This window comes from Dermochelys coriacea, chromosome 9 (assembly GCF_009764565.3).
Source record: "Dermochelys coriacea isolate rDerCor1 chromosome 9, rDerCor1.pri.v4, whole genome shotgun sequence".
NCBI classification, from domain to species: domain Eukaryota; kingdom Metazoa; phylum Chordata; order Testudines; family Dermochelyidae; genus Dermochelys; species Dermochelys coriacea.
Window position 1 is genome coordinate 100,888,750 of NC_050076.1, and position 20,613 is coordinate 100,909,362.

At 41.1% G+C, this 20,613-nt stretch overlaps 1 protein-coding gene across 1 annotated transcript in view; it reads left to right on the top strand.

The window, feature by feature from the left end:
* The window catches only part of GPC4 (glypican 4), a 111,829-nt gene that overhangs the window by 61,531 nt on the left and 29,685 nt on the right, over nt 1-20,613 (top strand). The window contains exon 3 of the mRNA XM_038417495.2: nt 16,225-16,616. Within this exon, the coding sequence (XP_038273423.2) occupies nt 16,225-16,616 (392 nt within the window). The remainder of the gene's footprint in view (nt 1-16,224; nt 16,617-20,613) is intronic.

The following is a 20,613-nucleotide window of genomic DNA, read 5'->3' on the forward strand; positions in this document are numbered from 1 at the left end:
TTTTCTGTTAAACTGCCCCTCTGATACTAGACGTGGTTGGAATGACAATCTGGTCATCGGCATTGCATTGATCTGGCACCAAGTGACACACGTCAGGGAGTGGGTTCATAAACTTTCTGTATCTTTCTCAGGCAGGAAAACAAAACAAACTTCTGATGTCCAGGATCTCTAAAAGACCAACCAGAAATAACTTCAGCTCCTTATAATCTACTTTATAAAGTGGGATCGAGCTGTGTATGTTCTGAATTTTTCAGGGGGGGAGAGCATGGAGATCTTATAACTGAATATCTTTATCTCCTATTTAAACATTCTTGTATAACATGACAGCATGACTGTCTGTTCCCCACAGGCCTTTTCTTTTGTAATATAAATCACTTTAACCACACTTCTGCATGTAATAAAACATAGAAATAAGGTACATATTTTGAAAAGTGGGAATAATTAACCACCAGAACAACTTAATCTAGTGAGGTGATGGATTCCCTGTCTCTGGAATTCTGTACAGTCAAGACTGGATGTCTTGCTAAAATATATGCTGTAGCTCAGACAAGCTTTACCAGCTTGATGCAGAAATTATTGGGTGAGATTCTGTTATGCTGGAAGTCAGACTAGATGATTAGTGGTCCCTTCTGACCTTAGTCTATGAATCATAGCAGCAGCAACAGCAGTTGCTGTGATTGGAGGTTGCATAAGCATTTAACCTTGTTTTCAGTTGCTTGCAGTTTTCGTAAGTTTCCATCTTTCAGGATGAAATTTTCCATGCTTTGGTCACTTCTCAAAGATAAATATTTGAGGGGGATGAAGGCAGGACTGGAGCAAAAATGGTCCAGTCTTTCGTGAGAATGAGGATGGGGTGGGAAATACTTATATGGGATGGTGGCCTCGCTTAGATTATTCTTCCTTCGCTGTTCTGTTGCTCCTTAGATGGGGCTTGTTTTACTACATACATTTCTTGGAGGAGAGACAAGCCTTTAAAAATCGTCACTGCCTATGGCAGAAGCTATGCTGATTTTGTTGCATGATGGTTCAAATGGCAGAGTTGTCTAATTTCCCTCTGTTCTACCAAGTGTGGTGTCACTAAATAATAAAATGTCATGAAACACTCTCAGAACATAAGTTATAAAGAGAGTACAGTATGTCTCTTAGAATCACAGAATGAGAGGAATGTAGAGCTGGAACAGACCTCGAGAGGTCATCTTTGTCCAGCCCCCTGCCAGACTAAGTAAACTTAGACCAGCCCTACCAAATGTTTGTCCAACCTGTTCTTGAAAACCTCCCCCGATGGGGATTCCACCACCTCCCTTGGAAGCCTGTTCCAGTTCTGAATCGGCCTGATAGAAAGATTTCTTGGTACATTTGTCATTTGTAAGATACTCAGGGCAGGGACCTAGCTGAGCACAATGGGGCCCTGATCATGATTGGGTCATCTGGGTGCTGTAACAATACAAGTAAATAATATTAATGATGCAGTGAGTTCAATAGGCAGCTAATTTCCCTTACAAGTGTTTTTAGTGCAGTTAAATGATTGCCTCTTGACTTATTATATATCATGGCAAAGGCTATGAAGACTCAAATCTCTGTGGATCTTCAGATGCTGTATTCAGGGCATCAGGGCAAACGTGAAACGATCAGTTTACAGGCGGGATTGGCAATATATTGAGCAAGTCTAATGTCCAAGCGACAAAATAATTCCTCTAAAACTGCCCAGCACAAGCCGGCATCTGGAAAGCTATTAAATGTTGAGAAAATCTCCGTCTGTACGCCCCCACCCCAAGTTTTCCATTCACATTTAAGATGAAACAAATGTGAAACGAGTAAAACGAAACCCTTTGGGGGCTGAAACCAAGCAAATGGACTCCTCCCAGTGGTCACCGTAACTCTAACTCTAAAGTGCAAGTGGAGATCTCGGCTTGTGGCTGAGAATTCTCGGGTGCCTCACGCCCCTTTCATGTTCGAAGACTTGGCGGGGAGCGTGCCAGCTGGGAGCCAGGGGGATCCAGCAATCTAACAGTCATTACAGCTTTATTTTTCAAGTCTCTTAGATAGATAGATTTCTTTTACTGAGGATTATTTCTTTTCTTCTTGCTAAAGGTCATTCAAGCTATTTAGTGACTTGGAGGCATATTTTTCTGTCATGAAGCCCCCCTGGAAAAATGGCAGACTGCATTTTCTGGTGGTCGAACTGGCCATAGGGGAGGAAACCCCATTCCCGAGAGCAGAATTTCAGTATCTGAGGAGTTTCAGAGTAGCAGCCATGTTAGTCTGTATTCGCAAAAAGAAAAGGAGTACTTGTGGCACCTTAGAGACTAACAAATTTATTAGAGCATAAGCTTTCGTGAGCTACAGCTCACTTCATCGGATGCATTTGGTGAAAAAAACAGAGGGGAGATAGATATACACACACACAGAGAACATGAAACAATGGGTTTATCATACACACTGTAAGGAGAGTGATCACTTGAGATAAGCCATCACCAGCAGCAGGGGGGGAAAGGAGGAAAACCTTTCATGGTGACAAGCAAGGTAGGCTATTTCCAGCAGTTAACAAGAATATCTGAGGAACAGTGTGGGGTGGGGTGGGAGGGAGAAATATCTGAGGAGTAAGTTGTGGATTTCTGCAGAAGAGGGGAGTTTCTCTGGTGGTGCACAATTATTTCAGCTACTTTGGTAATTTCAAGAGTCTGTCACTTATTGTGGGTATTAGTACAGAGCATAGTTCATTATTCATTGGGAGACAGAAGGAGTAGTCCGTGTCGGTTGTGCATTCCCTATTAAGCCAGATAATGCTGAGGGTTATTCCTGACCCTCAGGCTACTCCAGGAAGAACGGGGAAATTAAGAAACAAGCCAAACGGGCCTTCTGATCATGCACCATTGACCATTCAGGCCATGGTTCCGTGGTAGTTCTCCTTGGTAAACTGAAAACAGTGACCCAAAGGAAGGGAGAGCATACACCTCTGCTCTCAGAGATTTTTGAATTGCAAATTTTCTGTGAGAAAATCTCTGCAAAATGGAGAGTTTCAGGAGCGAACTGTTGAGCTTCTGCTTTCAGGCTGGAGAACTACAACCCATTAATCATTAGCCAGAGTTTATAGGGCCTCTTCTGTGAGCAGAATCTGAACCAAGAAGTAAAAATTCCTTCTGGGGACTGAAGCCCCTAATTATTAACTCTCCATCCACCTAAAGTAAAATGGGGTAGATTCCTTTGCCACTATTCCAACTATGTTCCAGCCTCCCTTCCTAGGAGTAACCAGAGAGTGTGCATACCAATCAGGCCTCTTTCCCTTGCCAAAGTAGTTCTCCTTTTGGGACATGAATGTTGTATCAGACAATTGAACTTTGATTGACAGCTCTGGCTGCAGTATCAGAGATCCAAGGCTGAATCCTGCAAATCCATACTTGTGTGTGTGACCCCCATAAGTGTCAGTGGGTCTAATGGCACAAGCAAGAGGTGCAGGATCTGCTAAACTAGCAGTATGCTAGCTTTAGTTCCAGTCTTCCAGTGTCTCTCAACTGGCTTTTTAACTAATGCCAGTTAAGAAGGTTTCCAAAACAATCGGCTCCTAGAAATCCTATGGCTGTCCCTGTGCATCATTGTATGAGAAACTGTTCTTAGGAGGAGATAGGACAAAAAAAGTTGCTTCACAGCCCCCTCGCCCCCACAAATAAGGATAAGTCTGACTGAACCCCTTCCTCTATAGCAAGTCTCGGGAACTAGAGAATAGTAAATCCCAAAGGTACAGAAAAAATGGATCATTACTCCTCAGTGTATAAGAACAGGCCACTGTAGGCAATATTCCCTCTAATTTTTGACAGGCCGTGTGCACAAAACATTTCTTCTATGCAAATTGTTGTGCTTCTGTGCAAATTTTTGTGCACGCAGTGTTTTGCCATGTGCGCAGGGTTTAGGATATGTGTGCGTGCGCATACGTGCACAGCTTAGAGGGAACAGTGACTGTAGGTCTTTGTGATGATTCTGTTTATTTGGGGAGAATGCTACTTTTACCACTCAGTTGCGTATCTAAGGGAATAGAAAGAATATGTGAGTGTACTAATAATACAGCATTAGAAAATGAAGTATATGGCTTGTTTTTCTTCAAACACGTGTAGCCCTCCCTTCTATTTTGTCCTGATGAAGGCAGGTTTCCATCTTCTCTTTCAAAAAGAAGGTGACATCTCATGCCCTAGCAACCAGTATAGAAAAAGGCCTAGATCCCTCAGACTTCCATTAACCTAGGCAGACGTCTCCTCCTGTGGAATTGTCTTTAGGACTTCAGTTTGGACCTGTGCGTATTTAGGGTGGGATTTTCAAAGTGACATAGGAGTTCAAGGACTTGGGAGACCCAGAATCACTTAGAGTGAGTGGAATTTTTCAAAAGCGTCTTTTAGCTGAGGTTCCTACATACCTGAGAGATGTAAATGTAGGAGAAAAGCGTATGTTTCATGAATGAAAGAATTGTTTTCCTTCTTTGTTTTCCCTGTTTCTAAGTCTAGCTTATATTTATTCTCAATACATTTCCCACTATCTTCTCCCCATCTGAGGTTATTTAAAAAGAACCAAAACCAGAACATTTGTGCTGTAGAGGCACATTGGTCTTTTCTGAATTTGTTTGATGCTAAATCATTCCCTGCGCTGAGCGAATCCTTTCTGAGAGTGAAGGGGATCTTGGTTTTGTGGTGTTAGAGACAGAGACAGTTGCTACACAGTATCCTCTCCAAGGGCAAAATGAATGTCCTGTCCACAGGGCGAAAAATATGGTTGTGAATTTCATAATCATGCTGGGGATTTAGCCACAGCTAACTTCTGTGTAGGGCTTTAAACAATCTCACACTGTCTTTATTTTCCTCCAAGTAATGGAATTACCTGCTCTTCTCATCACATAGCTTTTAACTATTTTTGTTGTTTGAAACGTGTGGACAGCAGTCTTACACACACCAGGAAATGTGAGGGTCTTTAGTTACTAATTGATACAATCCAGTCAATGAGTCATTGTTTGTCTGTTTAAAATTAACTTTCCTTTTCCCCCTTCCCTCTCCTTTTCTCAGAAGAAACAAGGCGAGATTTTGGTAATATTTATGCACACAAATATGTTGCCTATACATTCTTCTGGACTCAGCATCCCTCCATGTTGGTTGAACAAATGCCATTGTGAGGGATCCCACAGAGAGTTTGTGAATTCAATGGCTTAATAATCCATCCCTTATAAATTCCTAGAAGCCCCAGGCAGGAACCAGGATCCTATTGTGCTTGGCGCTGTGTAAACACAACTCAATGAAGGTCCCTGCCCAAATTGCTAACAATCTAAGTATAACACAAGATGGCTAGGCCGACAGTTGGCAGGGAAGTATAAGGAAACCATATTGGTCAGTGTGACTGGCAGCATGGTGTCTGCACACCAGCTGCCTAACTGTTGTCTAATTTTTTGTAGGAGCCTTAGCAAAGGACAGTTTTGAGGAGGATTTGAAGGTGGATAATGAGTTTGCTTTGTGGATGTGTACCAAGTGTGGAGCATCCAGGGAGAAAGTGCAAAGGGGCTTGCTTGAAAATTTATCAAGTGGGTGATGGAAGCTGGCCTCACGGGCCAATTGGAGGCCGGAGTAATGAGAGATGATCGGTAGGGTGAGGGATAGGCTGTGAAGAGTGGCGAAAGTGCAGACATGGAGCTTATGTTTGATATGATAGAGAGCCAGTGGAGGGAGGCAAAGAGGGTGATGGGGTCAAACGATGGGCCAGGAAAAGGATCTTTGCAGCAGCATTCTGAATGGCTGAGAGTGGGGTAGGATGGCATTTGTCAAGGCCGGAGAAAAGGATGTGGCAGTGACGGAGATTCAAGATGAGAGCCTGGGTGGGTGTTAGCTGTGTGACTGGATAGGAAAGGCCGTGTCCAGAGATGTTGCGTGGAAAGAATCTGAAAGATGTAGCTACAGCGTGGATGGGAGGAGCTAGAGAGGAAAGGTTGGAGTTGAAGAGGAGGCCCGGGGTACTGGCCTGAGCGAGAAGCTCAGTGTTGGTGTTACCCAGAGTGATTGAGAGAGGATAGTGGGTTGTGGGAAGTGGGCGTTTCAGCTGTGTTGCCCTGGAGCTGACTGGAGAGGCAGGTTGAGATTGTCGTTTGGACAGAAGACGACAGGTCTGGAGAGGAGATGACCCCCCGCTGCAGCACTTTCGCTGGTACTCGTCTCATAACTTTAAGGCCAATGTTTAATCCCATCATACTCTCCCTCACAGCAACTGCTGTGGCACAATTGCTCCTCAAATCAGAACGTAACTCAGCTCTGTGCTTTCTCTTCCCTTTCCACTAAACCTTCAACGAGCTGGGTCTTGCTTGACTCTTGTCATTGTGAACTGCTGTTCAGCTCTTCTGTGCTCGCTAGGGTTTCAGCTGGAGGCAGATGTACCCAAACACTGGACCCACCAGAAACGGAAAGTGCCAGAAATCTCAGGACGGTCGTTCCTTAGGAGGTTTCTAGCACAATTTTTGTTGCCCTGCGACCTTTCAATAATTAAGTGAACTTCTGGTTGCTTTTCTAAGCTCTGCCTCCCTGCTCTTTTGAGGTTTGCCCATCACAAAGGCTCTTGCTGTGATACTGGTATGAATTAAGCCTAAATTTCTTCGAACTGTGTGGAAGAGCTCTTCCCATGTCGGTAAGTGCTAACACATGTTTGAAAACAGGACGGAGAAACAGCTCTCTGCCTTGCCCTCCCTTCCCGACTTCATATTCAATAAATGTGTTAACACTATGTATTCATCACATTCTCAACACGTTTGGCAAAAGGTCATTAAACTACAGTTTGTTTTTTCCTTGGTGGAAATTACAAATGTGGCAAATGCAATAAAGGAAGTGAATGCATATTAGAAGTAATGAGGCACTCTTTTTTGGGGGGAAGGTTAGAATGTGGCATAGCTCTGGATTGTTTGCTTTAGAGGTGAAACCAGAGCTGTGGAGCATTTGTGTCTTTTCTCCAAATTCCATTTATCTGTCTGGCTCAAACTCTGCATCGTTATTTCATATTGTAGAGCCAGCTACAGGGTGGAGCCTGATCCCCAAATGCACCTTTGAGAACAGCACAAAGACACTGTGTGGTTAAAAAATAAAAAACTCTTAGCAGTAAAATAGGGTGACTTCCGTGGGAGCAGAGTTAGGCTAAGAGAGTGCATTTGAAAATCCATGCTTCATCTTAGAAAGAGAGGGAGAGAGAGACACACACACACACAAAATGGGAGCACAGGTTGTCTGTATATATTAAAAAATATGTGGCAATGCTATTCTGTACCCAGAAAGTATAATCACCCATAAAAGCCAGAAAATTAAGGGTTTAGAGATGACATTACATCCTTAATTCAGGGTACTTGGTACAGCATGTTAAAAATACACCCTAAGCACGGGGTGCCCATTGTCTAAAGTGTTCATTAATTGTGCCCATAAAAATAGAGTGTATCCACTTTGCATGCTCAAGCCCTATGTTTTAATGTGCATTGAGTAATTATACGTCTTGCTTGTATTTCTTCACACAATTAACTTGAATATGCAAAGAAGGCCAGTTGAAAACATGGCCCTAAAACACACAATCCTTAGTATCTGGTGTATATAAAACTTAGCATGTTCAAAGGTCTTTGCAAATATAAAAGTGCAGCGAGTTGGCTTTTTGTCCTTCTTTGGAGTAACCCAAATTGAACAAAGCACACATCCAATGAATGAATTTGCCCACACTCTCCTCGCAAAATATTTATCAGTCCCTTTGTGACCTTGGGCAAGACACTTCACTTTTGGTGCCTCAATTTCCCTTACATAAAATGGGGGTAAGACCTTCCTCAGGTGTGGTGAAACCTAATTCATTAATGGATTTTAAAGTGCTTTGAAATCCTTGACTGGAAAGTGTGGTTCAAATGCAAGAACTACTATGTGCCAAGCAGAGGTAAGCTCCTGTAACTTAAATAGCAGATGGTTTCTGTAACATTTATTCCTGATGATTAGAACATTGGGGGCAAAACGATTGTATCTGTATTACACTCTTAAATTTCTAGGTTATAAATGGGGCTTTTTAGGAAGAAGAAAATCCTTTTTTGGGGAACTGGATCTGTCCCATTTAAACTCTCTCACTGGAAGGATGTCATTTCTTCAGTTTTTCTTCTACTGTTGTGTCATAAGCCATTTGAGTGGGCCCTTCTGAGCACTATTTATCTTTCCTTTGGGTCAGACCGGCAAATCCGTACCTGCTTGAGTTAGTCCCCATGAAGTCAGTGGGATTACTCGCATGAGGAAGTTTGTGTAGAACTGGATGACTTTTGTGTTTTTGGTGCTTGGATTCAGCAATCGGCTTTAACAGGCCTTCGGAAAGGAAAGGAATAGCTAAAAGGATGTTTAAAAGTTAGCAGTAGCTGAAACTGACAGTGATCAACCTCTTTTGTTTCTGGCAACACGAAACACAGGGCCCTGCAGTCCCTCTCTGTGTCTGGACCCAGGATGCGAAGTGGTGAATGACCTCTTGCAAAGCTCGGAGAGATCCCTGCTATATGTCGTCCCACCTTCTCCACTGCTCCCCAGCACCATATGCAAGATAGGAAGAGGGGAGCAGCGATAATCCTGTTTGTGCCTTTCTGGCTGAAGAGGCTATGGCTCTCAGGCTCAATTAACCTCACACTGGATTGCTGGATGTTTCTGTCTCCCAGAGGAGGTGGTCTGTAATTGCAAGACCAAATCCCCACATGAGACCAGACAGATTTAAAGTGAATATTGGGGTGTGGCAGGGGGCTGAGTGAGAAGCACTTAATCAGCCTCTGCCACTCCAGCCCCAATCAAAGGAAATGGATTGGGGCTGGTTGGATAGCCCTATGTCTGCCTGTTAATGGGCAGCACCTGCCAGCCTCATTAGCCAGGGCTATAAAGGCTGGGAGGAGGCCAGAGGAAGGGGGGAAGAGAGAGGCCAGGCACAGAGGGAGGTGGGAGCTTTCTGGTCTGTTGCTGACCAGGCCTGCACTTGGCAAAGTTTGCTGCCAAACCCATACATAGGTGGAAAGTGATGTTGGGAAAACAATTGTAAATAAAGAACACTGATGTTGAATCAAGCTGAGGTGTTCCTGACTGATGGGAGAGGGCAACAGGGGCCGAAACCAGAGGGGCCCAGCGTGCGCCTCGCTACATGAGGTGAAGTCATTGTTGCTTCCATGGACCCCAAAAGACAGCTCAACAAACAGAACTTCTTCTACCGGAATATTCCTCCTTTTGGACTGATGAGCGCAGGGCAGAGAAAGCTTGTCTCCTGTATTGAGGATCTACTCAGTGGCCTTTAGTTCACCAGATTCTGCATCCTAGTTATCCAGTTTTAGCCAATGCCACTTTCTTTGTCTTGGCAGAAGTCTTCTGTATGTCTTAATGCCAAGAGGAAGATGGAAGTAATATTCATATATAATCTACCTTGTTCTGGACATTCCTATTTAATGGATAATCCTGTTTCTCACCCTGGAGGCACATCACAATGAAAATCCCATCCCACTGTAACAGATCTGTGAATCTTCGCAGGAAGAAGAAGAATATGTATCCTTACTTACCTGAAAACTTCCTTTCTTTCAGTAATGAGATCCACAGATACTGCCCACCCTGGAGACAAATGGGTCATCCAAAAATAGATGTGGAAATTGATGACATCAAAGGAGTTGAGTTTGTTGCTGTGCGTAAGTGGAATTTACCATGCTCTGCAGTGGAAGATACTGTTTTCTCCATGCGCCCTGCCCCAAGAGTATTTAACACAATCTGTAATTCAGGAAAGTATATTTGAATTACCTGGGCTGTGAAAATTCTCATTTGGAGGGAACTTCAGGAGATGGGGGCATTTCCTTCTGTCGGGTCTGGTTCTGCCCTCAAGCAGTAAGTGGGCTGCCATACCCATTGTAATGGATCTTTAGACCTTATTCATTGAAGAAATCCATTTTCAAGTAAATGGATACATTTTCCTGTTCTTCCTTACAGTGTGTAAAGGCAGATTTGAAAGGCTGGTTTAAAAACATAATTTATTTTTTACTTCAGAAATGTCAAGTCTGGTCTTCCTTGCTGCTTCAGGATGTCTCGGAGAACCTTCCCCAAATGTTAGTCACTGAAATTAGTCACAGAAATTTAAATAGATGCTAATGAAAACAAACAGAAGCTGGAGTTCTAAACAATCTATAAATCCATTCTCCTTCGAAACTTTTAGTCTATTGACTTTTGAGATGTTACCATTTCTCTAGTTATCCAGGGTTGATATGTCTCAGTTTTCTTTACTTAAAAGCAAAAGCTTTTATTTATTTATTTATTTATTTATTTTATTTATTTATTTATTTATTTATTTATTTATTTAAAGGCAGCCTTTTTGGGCCTTTGCCCATCACGAACAAATCCCTGCTGGCCTATACCAGCACAGCTGCGGTATGTCAGACAATGGTCCTAGTAGCACTATATCAGTGCCTGATTGGCAGTAATGCTGCAGTTCCAGCAAACCAAATACCCTTTCGCTTCACTATGCCATCTTATCTTTAATTTTTAAAGCAGTATTTGCATCAGGAGGCAACAGCTAAGTTGATTTGTTAAGTAAATTGTGCAACTAGGAGAATTTAGCCTGAAATAAATCTATAGGTGAGTGTTTTAAAAACCTGAAAGTCACTACTTTGATTGATGGTGTGCGTTGTAGTTAAGCTCTATTGACAGTGCAATCACATGCTTTCCCATAGGTTATATCAGTCAGTAAATCCATGGGCATTGTGCATAGTGAATACATGTATAGTGATCAAGACTGCTGTTCATTCATATTTTAGATGGTTTGCAATAGTGGTCGCTTGTGACCTTTTTGACAGGCGAGGCACAAATTGCAAAATAGTTATTTCCACCCCTGCCCAATGTATAATTAAAAAGCTATTACCTTCTTGATAATGAAGCCGCAGCAGGTGGACTTGGGAACCAGAGAACCCACTGCCAGTGTTGCTGCCCAGGCCAGCACAGGAGTAGAGCATGAATTGGGCCCGGGCCTCCTCCGTGGCTATTGACACACACTCAAGGGCATCGCCAAGTGAGGGAGGGGGCTGGGAAGGCACAGGGCACAGGCCCCATTCCTACCCCCTGCAGTTTGGGCTTAACTCCTGCAATCCTGCCATGGCCTCACTGAGCAGTGGTTCCCTCAGCAACACCCTCACAGACTCTTGTGCGTGGTCAATTGCCATGGTAACAAGGCAGCTTCTTGAGGCACTATTCGCTATACCAGGATTTGAGCCTCGTGCAGCACTACATTCTGCAAACTTTCTGACACCGTGTTTCGCTACCGGAGAGAGTGAGTTTGACATTTAAATCAAATCACCATGTGTCCTTAACTCTGTAGACATTTATCAATTAAATCAAAGAAAACATGCACAATGTCTTTTGTAACTTTTGGGAATTCGGGGTTGGAATGGACCTCGCTTGCCCGGGCTAACTAGCCATCGCGGTTTGTAGTGGGATTGCGTCTAAAGAACTGTTTCAAAGTAATGTCTTGTCTCCATTAGGGCTGTAGCCACTGATACAGCTGCACTGGTGCTAAGCCCTAGTGTAGATGCGTTGCATTGATGTAACTTGTTTTCACGAGCAGATCACCTCTGTTCCGAGCTGCACACGTGCAAGTCACAGTTCACACTAGTGCAGTCATCTACATTAGAAGTTTGTGCTGGTGGAGCTACTCCTGTGGCTAAGACCCTATTCCAGAGCAGATCTATGCCCAAGCTGTGCACGCAACAGCACTTGAGGGAGCAGAAGTGGAAGTTAGTGACGTGGATGAAGAATAAAAAGAGCAAGCTGGAAGTGATAACTCCCTTCACTGAAAAGAGTTAAATCCAGTCATCTCTCAAAGCATTGCACATACCTCAGAGCACAGGGAGACAGCAAACTAGCTTCTGGATTGCAGAGACTGGATGTGAGCTTATTCCTTAAAAAGATTGTTAGAGTAACGTAAGCGTTTGCAATGTAAAATTCTGCTCTTCCTCTCCCCTTGTAGCAGTTAGCTTGGGTAGAAAATGGGACATTGCCTCTTCACTTTTAAAATTCCCACCAATATTGTACTCTCTGTTTTTGCCAATTTATAGGTGGAGAGGGATAAACTCTTATTTAATTTATAGGGGGGAAAAAAAAAGAGAGCCCGACATCTCATTGAATAGCAGACTTTCTGAGAGAGCAGCAAAGAATGATTTGTTCTCCATGAAAAATGTTTGCATTTGACAGCCTTTCACAGGAAGTCTGTCAATGTGATAATTTAATGAGTACAGATTGCTTGCACCACAGCTGTAAAACATGCGTTTACAATGCTGTAAAATGAGAAAGTAATCCTTTGTATTTAGGTTTTGTTTGAGAACAAGTCAATTTCTAACCCAAACGAAAGGTGGTAATTTATTTTCCCGAGCAAACAGTCAAGATTGAAGAGTGGAACCTGCCATTTCTTTTCTCAAGGTTGCAAGGTTAACTCTAGGTTATGTTGTAGTTTGTTAATCAGTGAATAGCTTGTTTCTACAAGAGGCAGGATTAATATCTAACTAGTCCAGTGTCATCAAAGCTGCTTGTATGAGTCCCAATGCCTTTAAACCAGCTTATGCTGCCCAAATTTCTAATGTGCAACCAGCACTCTAAATATATATGTAATCAGATACTACAGCATGCCTGGGATTTATTATTTTTGGCTGCAGAGCCCTTTGTTTTGCAAGACTAGCCACTTAATCCGGGATTCACATATCTTAATATATGACATGTGTTGCTTTGATCTTTTTTCTTGTTAATGCCTTTTAATTGTGAGGGAGTCCATTAACTATACATGGGCAACTTAGCATCCCAAGTATCTGTTGAAATTTCAATAGGTCTCTCAAGGCCATTTTTTTCCAGAGTTGTTGTCATGTTTTAAGGTCACTGAGTATATCCCAAGATGATGATCATGAGGCCTTTTTAGGGAGGTGAAGTGAAGTGGCCGTTGTCTTGTGCTACGTATAGACCATGGTACCTCTGTGTTATCTGCTAGAGACTCAGGCAGTCATTGAGCAATGGGACTGGTTGGTATTTGGAAATTTACTACTTTTAGTGTGGGGATGCTCTCATTTCCCTTCTTCGTCTTTTCTTGGCCAAGGGAAGGTTACTATTTGGAAGGTTGCAAATATGCAGACGTTTGCTACTAACTGTGATTGTTTCTCATACTAATGGATATACCTGGAAACAAAATCTCACAGATTCTCCCCCAAGTGGAAATCAATGCATGTTTCTAGGGAGCTGAACTGCCACATACCCTGATAAAACAAGACTTGAAAAAATTCTAAAGAAACCCGGTATCAATTTGGAGTGTGAGAAATAAAATGAGTTTGAGCAGGAGAATAAATAGGCCAAGTTGGTATGAATTCATCACTTAAGATTTTTTTTTTTCTGGTTCAGAACAATCCTCTACATGCTCATGTGATTGACAGTTGGAAACATTTAATGGTTTTTAACAGAAGTGTCATTTCAGAATCAAATCCTTTCTGAAGCATTTCTTGATAAATGTTAGCTCTGTGCCCAGTTCAAGCGCATTTGAATAAACAACCTATCTGATGGTTTTAAAGGCTCTGAAAAAATCTGAAGGAAAGGAGGAAGTAAGCTTTCAGAATGATTAAGTGAATTAGAAATTAATATACACCACCAAGCTAATCTCTATAGTATAAACTCAACTAAAAAATCTTCCTAGACAGGAAATGCCAGTCATGGGAACTAAAGTAGAGAGTCCTGCTGATATTGGACAGAGGACATGTCGGGTTTTTGAAATCAATCTCCTCTTCACTGGATCATTTCTCTTGTACTCCTAAGAGGCTACATTATATACAGCTATGTCAACCACCAAGCCCCATGACTTTGCTAATAAGGAACTCAAAGAATGTTTCAGTTTTCCCAGAAAATGTTCTCTGTGTGTTAGTCTTTGTTTGTACTGGAGCACTTTGAAGACTAAAATTTGAACTTCAGCATACTTGATACATTTTAACAGCGTTTAAATTCAAACCGGGCCAAAGATTTTTTTTTTTTTCTCCTTCTAACAACTTCTGGCTCTAAACATGACTCCTTTGGGGATTAAAATGCAGAGGCGTGTTTTATTAAAAATTATTTATTGAATGTGAGTCACCAAAAAGCATAGGTCAGTATTACAAATATCCAGCGTATGTTAAAGAATAAGGTTCCTTGTGCTTTTTACATATAGTATTAAGGGAAACTGGTTGAACCACACCCAAGAGTTCCAAAGGTATCTAAGGCCTTGTCTACACTGCCACTTTACAACGCTGCAACTTTCTCGGTGAAGAAACACCCCCCTGAGCACTGCAAGTTTCAGTGCTGTAAAGTGGCAGTTTAGACAGTGCACCAGCGCTGGTAGCTATGCCCCTTGTCGAGGTGTGTTTTTTGTTTTAATTTTTATAGCGCTTGGAGAGCTCTCTCCCAGCAGTCACGCGCGACTACACAGCCACGTTAAAGCTCTGCCGTGGTAGCGCTTTAAGGTGGTTAGTGAAGATGTGCCCTTTGATACTGTTTGAGTTTAGGGCAAAAATCAGTGCAGCCAGAGTCCATCTTGAAGTTAGGATTCAAACTCATGTCCCATATTTAGCTATTTTTAGTAGAGATTTGAGGTTTTCTTCGTCAACTTTGCAAACTCCTTTGCCCATTTGCTTGGGGCGAGTAAAATTATTTTTGGCAGGTGAGTAAAATATCAGAGTCTTCATTTTAATCAGTCCTCATAGTAAGGAGAGGAAAAGTAGATTTTGGACCCCTATCAAATTATCATAGACTCCATGTAAAATGCAATATTGTCTCATAATGGCCAAAAACAAATAGATTTTCACCCTTCACTTCCCCCCCCCGCCCCCCAACATATCCTGTTCAGACTTTGGAGGCAAACAGTTTGCAGTGATGTCACTCTTTAATCAGACCTAATAAATGGCATGTTTTCCTTTTATTCAAACTGTCTCGCCACTTATGCAGGAACAGATTTGCTTTTGGTTGGTCGCAATAGCTGTATGTTGTAATTAGCCCATATGCCATATATACAAATTTTATAGCATGGATTATTTTTATGTAACGCTTCATCTTAAGTGAAACGGAGGCTTCTCCAGGCATTCTGAGATTAGTGCCACTAAGTGTGAGGGGCACCCCTCCACTCAACCCAAGTTAGAATTGGGAAGAGAACACACGCTGTAAGGCTTACAGCAAATTATAGGTTCTCGGATACCATGGTGCGGAGCTTGTTATTAAAAAAAAAAAAAATTGAAGCTCTCCAAAGGTTAAATAATGGGTTCAGCAATACAGGCATCCTGGTACGTCTCACATGCTAAGCCGCATCGGTCCTGAACAGGACTTGAATGAGAGGCCCGTACGGAACACCTAGGAAGTGATTATGGTGATTCAGTAGATGATGCACTCTCTTTTGAGCCTGTGGATCTATATGCTGCCTAGAGACGCTGAACTGCGGGAGAGGCTGGCTTTTGGATGAGATGAAACAAAAGGTCCTATCCATTTGCTGCGGTTAAAAATCCCCTGGCACTCTTTGTAAGCGTAGAGGGTGTAGCCTTTAACTCTTCTGCCAATTCCAACTTGTGTAAATGCATTATTTTTTGCATTACGGTAGCATGTAAAAGCCACAATCAAAATCTGGGCCTTAAAGAGCTTACAACCTCAGAATAGGCAGGCAATGAAAGAGCCCCAAATGAATTTAGTTTAAGAAAACCTTACTTAAAGAATCTCATTATTTTTGCAGCCTGACTTGTGATTTATTTATTTTTTAAACATTTGGGGTTAGCAATACTGAAATGTAAAAACCAGTTATTATGGACATCCATTTTGTGTGTGTGTGTGTGTGTGTGTGTGTGTGTGTGTGTACACACTTCATGATAATCCGTGTTTCAAAACAACTTTTTAAAAGGAAACTGCAGTCTTTTTCCAGTTTGCTGACTTTTTCTCTTATTTGGTTATGCATAGAAAGGGATTTCAGTCATCCATGTCTTGGGATCTGTCCTTTTTATTTATCAGATATGAATAAAAAATTATGAAAAATAAGAGTATCTCTAAAGGAGAGCTTTCAGCACTTAAGTGATGTTCCAGTGAGAGCTCTTAGCTTTCAATTTAATTTGTGTTACTGTCTGTTGAATTATTGAAGGAAATATTTGAAAAGCTTGTATAACTGTGAAAATGATTAACCTGAAATTGTTTACTATGTTTTCATTTATCTTTTTTCCAGAATTCTTCAAAGAATTGCTTGAAAATGCAGAGAAATCCTTGAATGACATGTTTTTGCGGACATATGGTCGTTTATACATGCAGAACTCTGAACTTTTTAAGGATCTCTTCATAGAGCTGAAGCGCTACTATGTGGGTGGAAATGTAAACCTGGAAGAGATGCTCAATGACTTCTGGGCGCGTCTCCTGGAACGTATGTTTCGATTAGTGAACCCACAGTACCATTTCACCGATGAATACCTCGAATGCGTGAGCAAGTACACAGAGCAGTTGAAGCCATTTGGAGATGTACCACGGAAACTAAAACTACAAGTGACACGAGCATTTGTGGCTGCCCGCACTTTTGCCCAAGGCCTGGCAGTGGCAAGAGATGTCGTTACCAAAGTGTCTGCGGTGAGCTAAGTTTGATACTTACTCTCCTACCAGGTTGAGCCTGGTTGGCAGGTGTTGGAGTGCCATTGCTCACAATGGTCCCAGTTCAGCAAAGCACTTAGGCATGAACTTGAAGTTAAGCCCATGCTTAACTACTTTGCTGGCTCAGGTCCTACATGTCTGGAAATGGAAGGTAGAGGCTGAATGAGTCTGAGTTGAATGGTGTCATATTATAGGGATATTGGCTGCATGGCAGTAGAGTATCCATTGCCTAGTAATTCAAATTCAAATATCTGACGTTGTCCAGTTAGCTTCTTGTATTCCCTTTGAACCCCTGACTTAGATTCCATTTAACAGGCACAAGTGGCAATTAAAATGACTGCTTGAAACAAAATTATTTGTATATTAAGATTTCCGAAATACCACTCTTTGCATTACTCTGAAGCCTAAAATGTCTGTTGAGGTAGTATGCAGTGATAGAAACTGCTATCAGCATGGCTGAGAACTCTTTTGTTTAGATTATCCTCAGGTTTAGTTGTCACTGGGTTTTGTGGTCTGTTCCAGTTCAACTTTTAAGATTTCAGCCGTTTTAAGCATTTTTACACACATGACTTCACTGTGTGAAAGTCGGGCTTTCACTACTAGCAATTTATATTGTGATAGCACCTAAGACTCCCAGTGATGGGCCAGGACCCCACTATGGTAGATGCTGTGCAAACAGTGTATATGTTACTTTGAACTCCTAGAGTACTATTTCTGAAGGAATTCTTCAACAAATTTCTTATATATCTTGTATAAGAATTTTAAAATTAGATTTGTGCATTACTTTCAAACGTTAAATGAAAACCATTCAATGATTACTTCCATCGCCTTACATAAAACACTTTGGAGTAGTTAAGCATTCTTTTTTTAATTGAATCTGACTTGTTGGAGGAACCTCGTAAGGCGATCGTGTATAACAACAAATACCAGTGATTTCAAATGAAATGTAAAGTTTTTTCCAAGAGACTGGAAAATCTAATATCAACTCTTAATCATGCAGTGGAATTCTCTTCCCATCTACCTTTTTACAAAGTGCCTGCTAAACCAGACTGAAAGCTATTTAAGATAAAAAGCAAGGTAGACAAGTTCGAATCATGCTACAAGTGACAGAAATTTTTAAAAGCCTCTTGAAATATCCAGTAGACTTTCTTAAAAGTGCAAATATAATATTGGCGGCAACACAAATCGTATTCTTTAAGGGAAGTGATCATTCAAATTGCTTTTACTTACAAGGACAATATTAAGATACAGCAATCCTAGAATTTGCTTCTATACTCCTTTTTCTTAAACAAAAACCAAACAACCAAAACTCCCTTAAATGTATTCCACCCTTTGATAAACCTGTGTGTGTGTGTGTGTGTGTGTGTGTGTGTGTGTGAGAGAGAGAGAGAGGAAAAAATATTAATAAGGGAACATCTTGTTTTCCAAGTTTCAGAGGGAGGTTATAAATAAATTACAAACAGTTATACTTATTTGGACAGTTTGAAAGTGTCTGTTTTTACAACAAGGTTGATACTATATATAAATTTTCCTATGGCATACACCTTTTCTTTCTTGGACATGGTACTTTGCTGTACATAACTCTACAATATGGAGACACTTTTCAGTTGATGATAAATTACGTGTGTTCATTTATTTGAGTCAGCATAGGAAAGTACTATTCAAAGCCTCCCATAACTTCAAATGGAAAGTCCAAGGACTGAATGGGAGGGGGAGACTGAGGTTCTTTCTCTACTCCAGGTCAAGGGTAAGGGATGTTGACCAGGTAGGATGGGAGAAGCTTACAAATCTGCTGAGTGTGCTGTGTTGGCCAAGGGCTTAAGTTTCAATTGCTTTCATTCTGGCATCTTTCAGTGTCACTAAATTCACTGTGAATATTATTTAGGTATGGGGGAAATGATGTAGAGCAATTTCCGTGTTGTATAGTGAAGACTATTGGCATTGTTGTCTGTGAGCTAACCAGTGTGGTATATCTGGGTAAGGAATTCAGGATCACACCCTGACTAGATAGACAATAAATGTGTCTGAGTGAGAGGAGATGTTTACCTTTTATATTCTATCCGATAAGAATTGATCGGAACGTCTTGTGACTCAACACCGTGTAACCACGGCTATAGTTTCTGCATCTGTTGTGAATCAAACTCATGAACTCAAGGTGGCAGCATGAATTTTTGCCTTTGAAGCTCCTTGAGTATAGAATTGCACTGAATTCTAGAATTAATTGCTAGAGTTTACAAGGTTAAGCAGGAAAATATTGAACTTGCAAAAATAGTTCTCTCCAGAGAATCACCGTTGGGTTATGTTTTAGAATTTCCCATTGTAAATTTTACAGCAGATTTCCTTTTATAACCAATGATAGCAACCCATGCTGATGAATGCCTTACAGTTGAATTCCAAAGTTGTATAGTTACTTGTAGCGATTCAAGGTGTAATACCTTTCTGTAATATTTTGGTCTTTTTTCAGTGGAAACATAACTTGTTTCTGCAATATGTGGTAGAAAACTATGAAATAAAATATTTTTGTGAAATGTTTTCACAACATTTGGTGGGTTTTTATTTTCCACATTATTTATAGATTAATTCAACATTACTGAGCTCTATATAATTGCTCCATTAACTTTTGTTGTTTGCCTAGTGTTTTACTAACTCAAGAGAAGATGGGGCATTTGTTCATAATGTAAATTAATGTGATACCTGAGGGTTAAATCTCTTCTATTTTTGCTGAACAAAAACGTCCAGAGTAGTGAAAATTAATAGTCTTTATGCTCTTTTTGTGTAACCAATACATTGGAAAAATGCTTTGTTGAGAATTCTCCAAATGAGAGAAAATCACCGTTGTGAAGTCCCAGCTGTTTTCGCTGCCACATAGTGCTGTAGATGAGAGCAAAGAGACCTTTACTGTTCTGTGGACTGGATTACTTTTTAAATACTCTATATATTTTCAGATCTTTTCTAAGGAAGAAACATGAATTTGGAATGTGATTGTCTTGGGGGTGGGGGGAAGAGGTAACATTGGAAGGAGCCAAATACATTAGTTTTTGAAGCCAAAATGCTACAATAAAGAAAATTAGTGAAAACTTTTTTTCTGAACCAAATGCATTGAAAAGCCACATACTGTTCTAATATAGCTGTGATAGTGACTATGTCCATTTTCACAGGAGCATGTTTCATTCCTTTGTTATATGCGCAATTTAAAGAGAGAAACTATAAAAACTCCCAACCGTACATAGGAAATGCAGCTGATACTTCCTCTCTAGTCAGAGGGCGTCGCTGCTGAGGATTTCATCCTTTGGAAACCAAAGTACAAAATTCCGTAAATAGGCTCTGAACAATAGCAAGAAAGAATATTAGCTGAGGAAAAAAGCCATTTGTAGGCGTAGGCAGCTGTTTTACTCTGCGGTTGATTTTTACCAGTTTAGCTATTAACAATTATAAAATTAGGCTTCTGATCTTTTGATCATCTCTTGAAGACTGGAATGTTCCTCTCTATCCTCAATCCCCCTTAGCAGCTGAGGGAGGAAAATCTGGCCATCATGCAATTACTTGGCTATTATTGTGCCAGCTATTATTGAGCCTTTGACAAGTATTGAAATCAACAGGGTTAAATTGCTGCCAAACACTGACATTTCCTGCCCTAACCATGACAGCTTTTTTTTTTTTAAGGTGAAAGCGGGGAAAATATAAGCCAGAGCAGTGGGCGACTAAGGAGAACTAGAACTTGATATTTTGCAATTAGTAAACTTAAGAAATGTTCCCTTAATTAATAACATATGGTAGGTACATACACACTCAGTGTCGTACTAAACGTCTTTCTATTATCCCACTCTTCTTGGCATGGTTCGTGATAGTTTGCTTATTTACTAGTTTGCTTGTGCAACGTTGCCTTCAAGGGCAAAGTGCACCGAGGGATTTTAACACTTCACCAGTGGTTATGTGCGCTGTGCAAATGAACAGATAGTTAGTTAGCCAGAGAGAA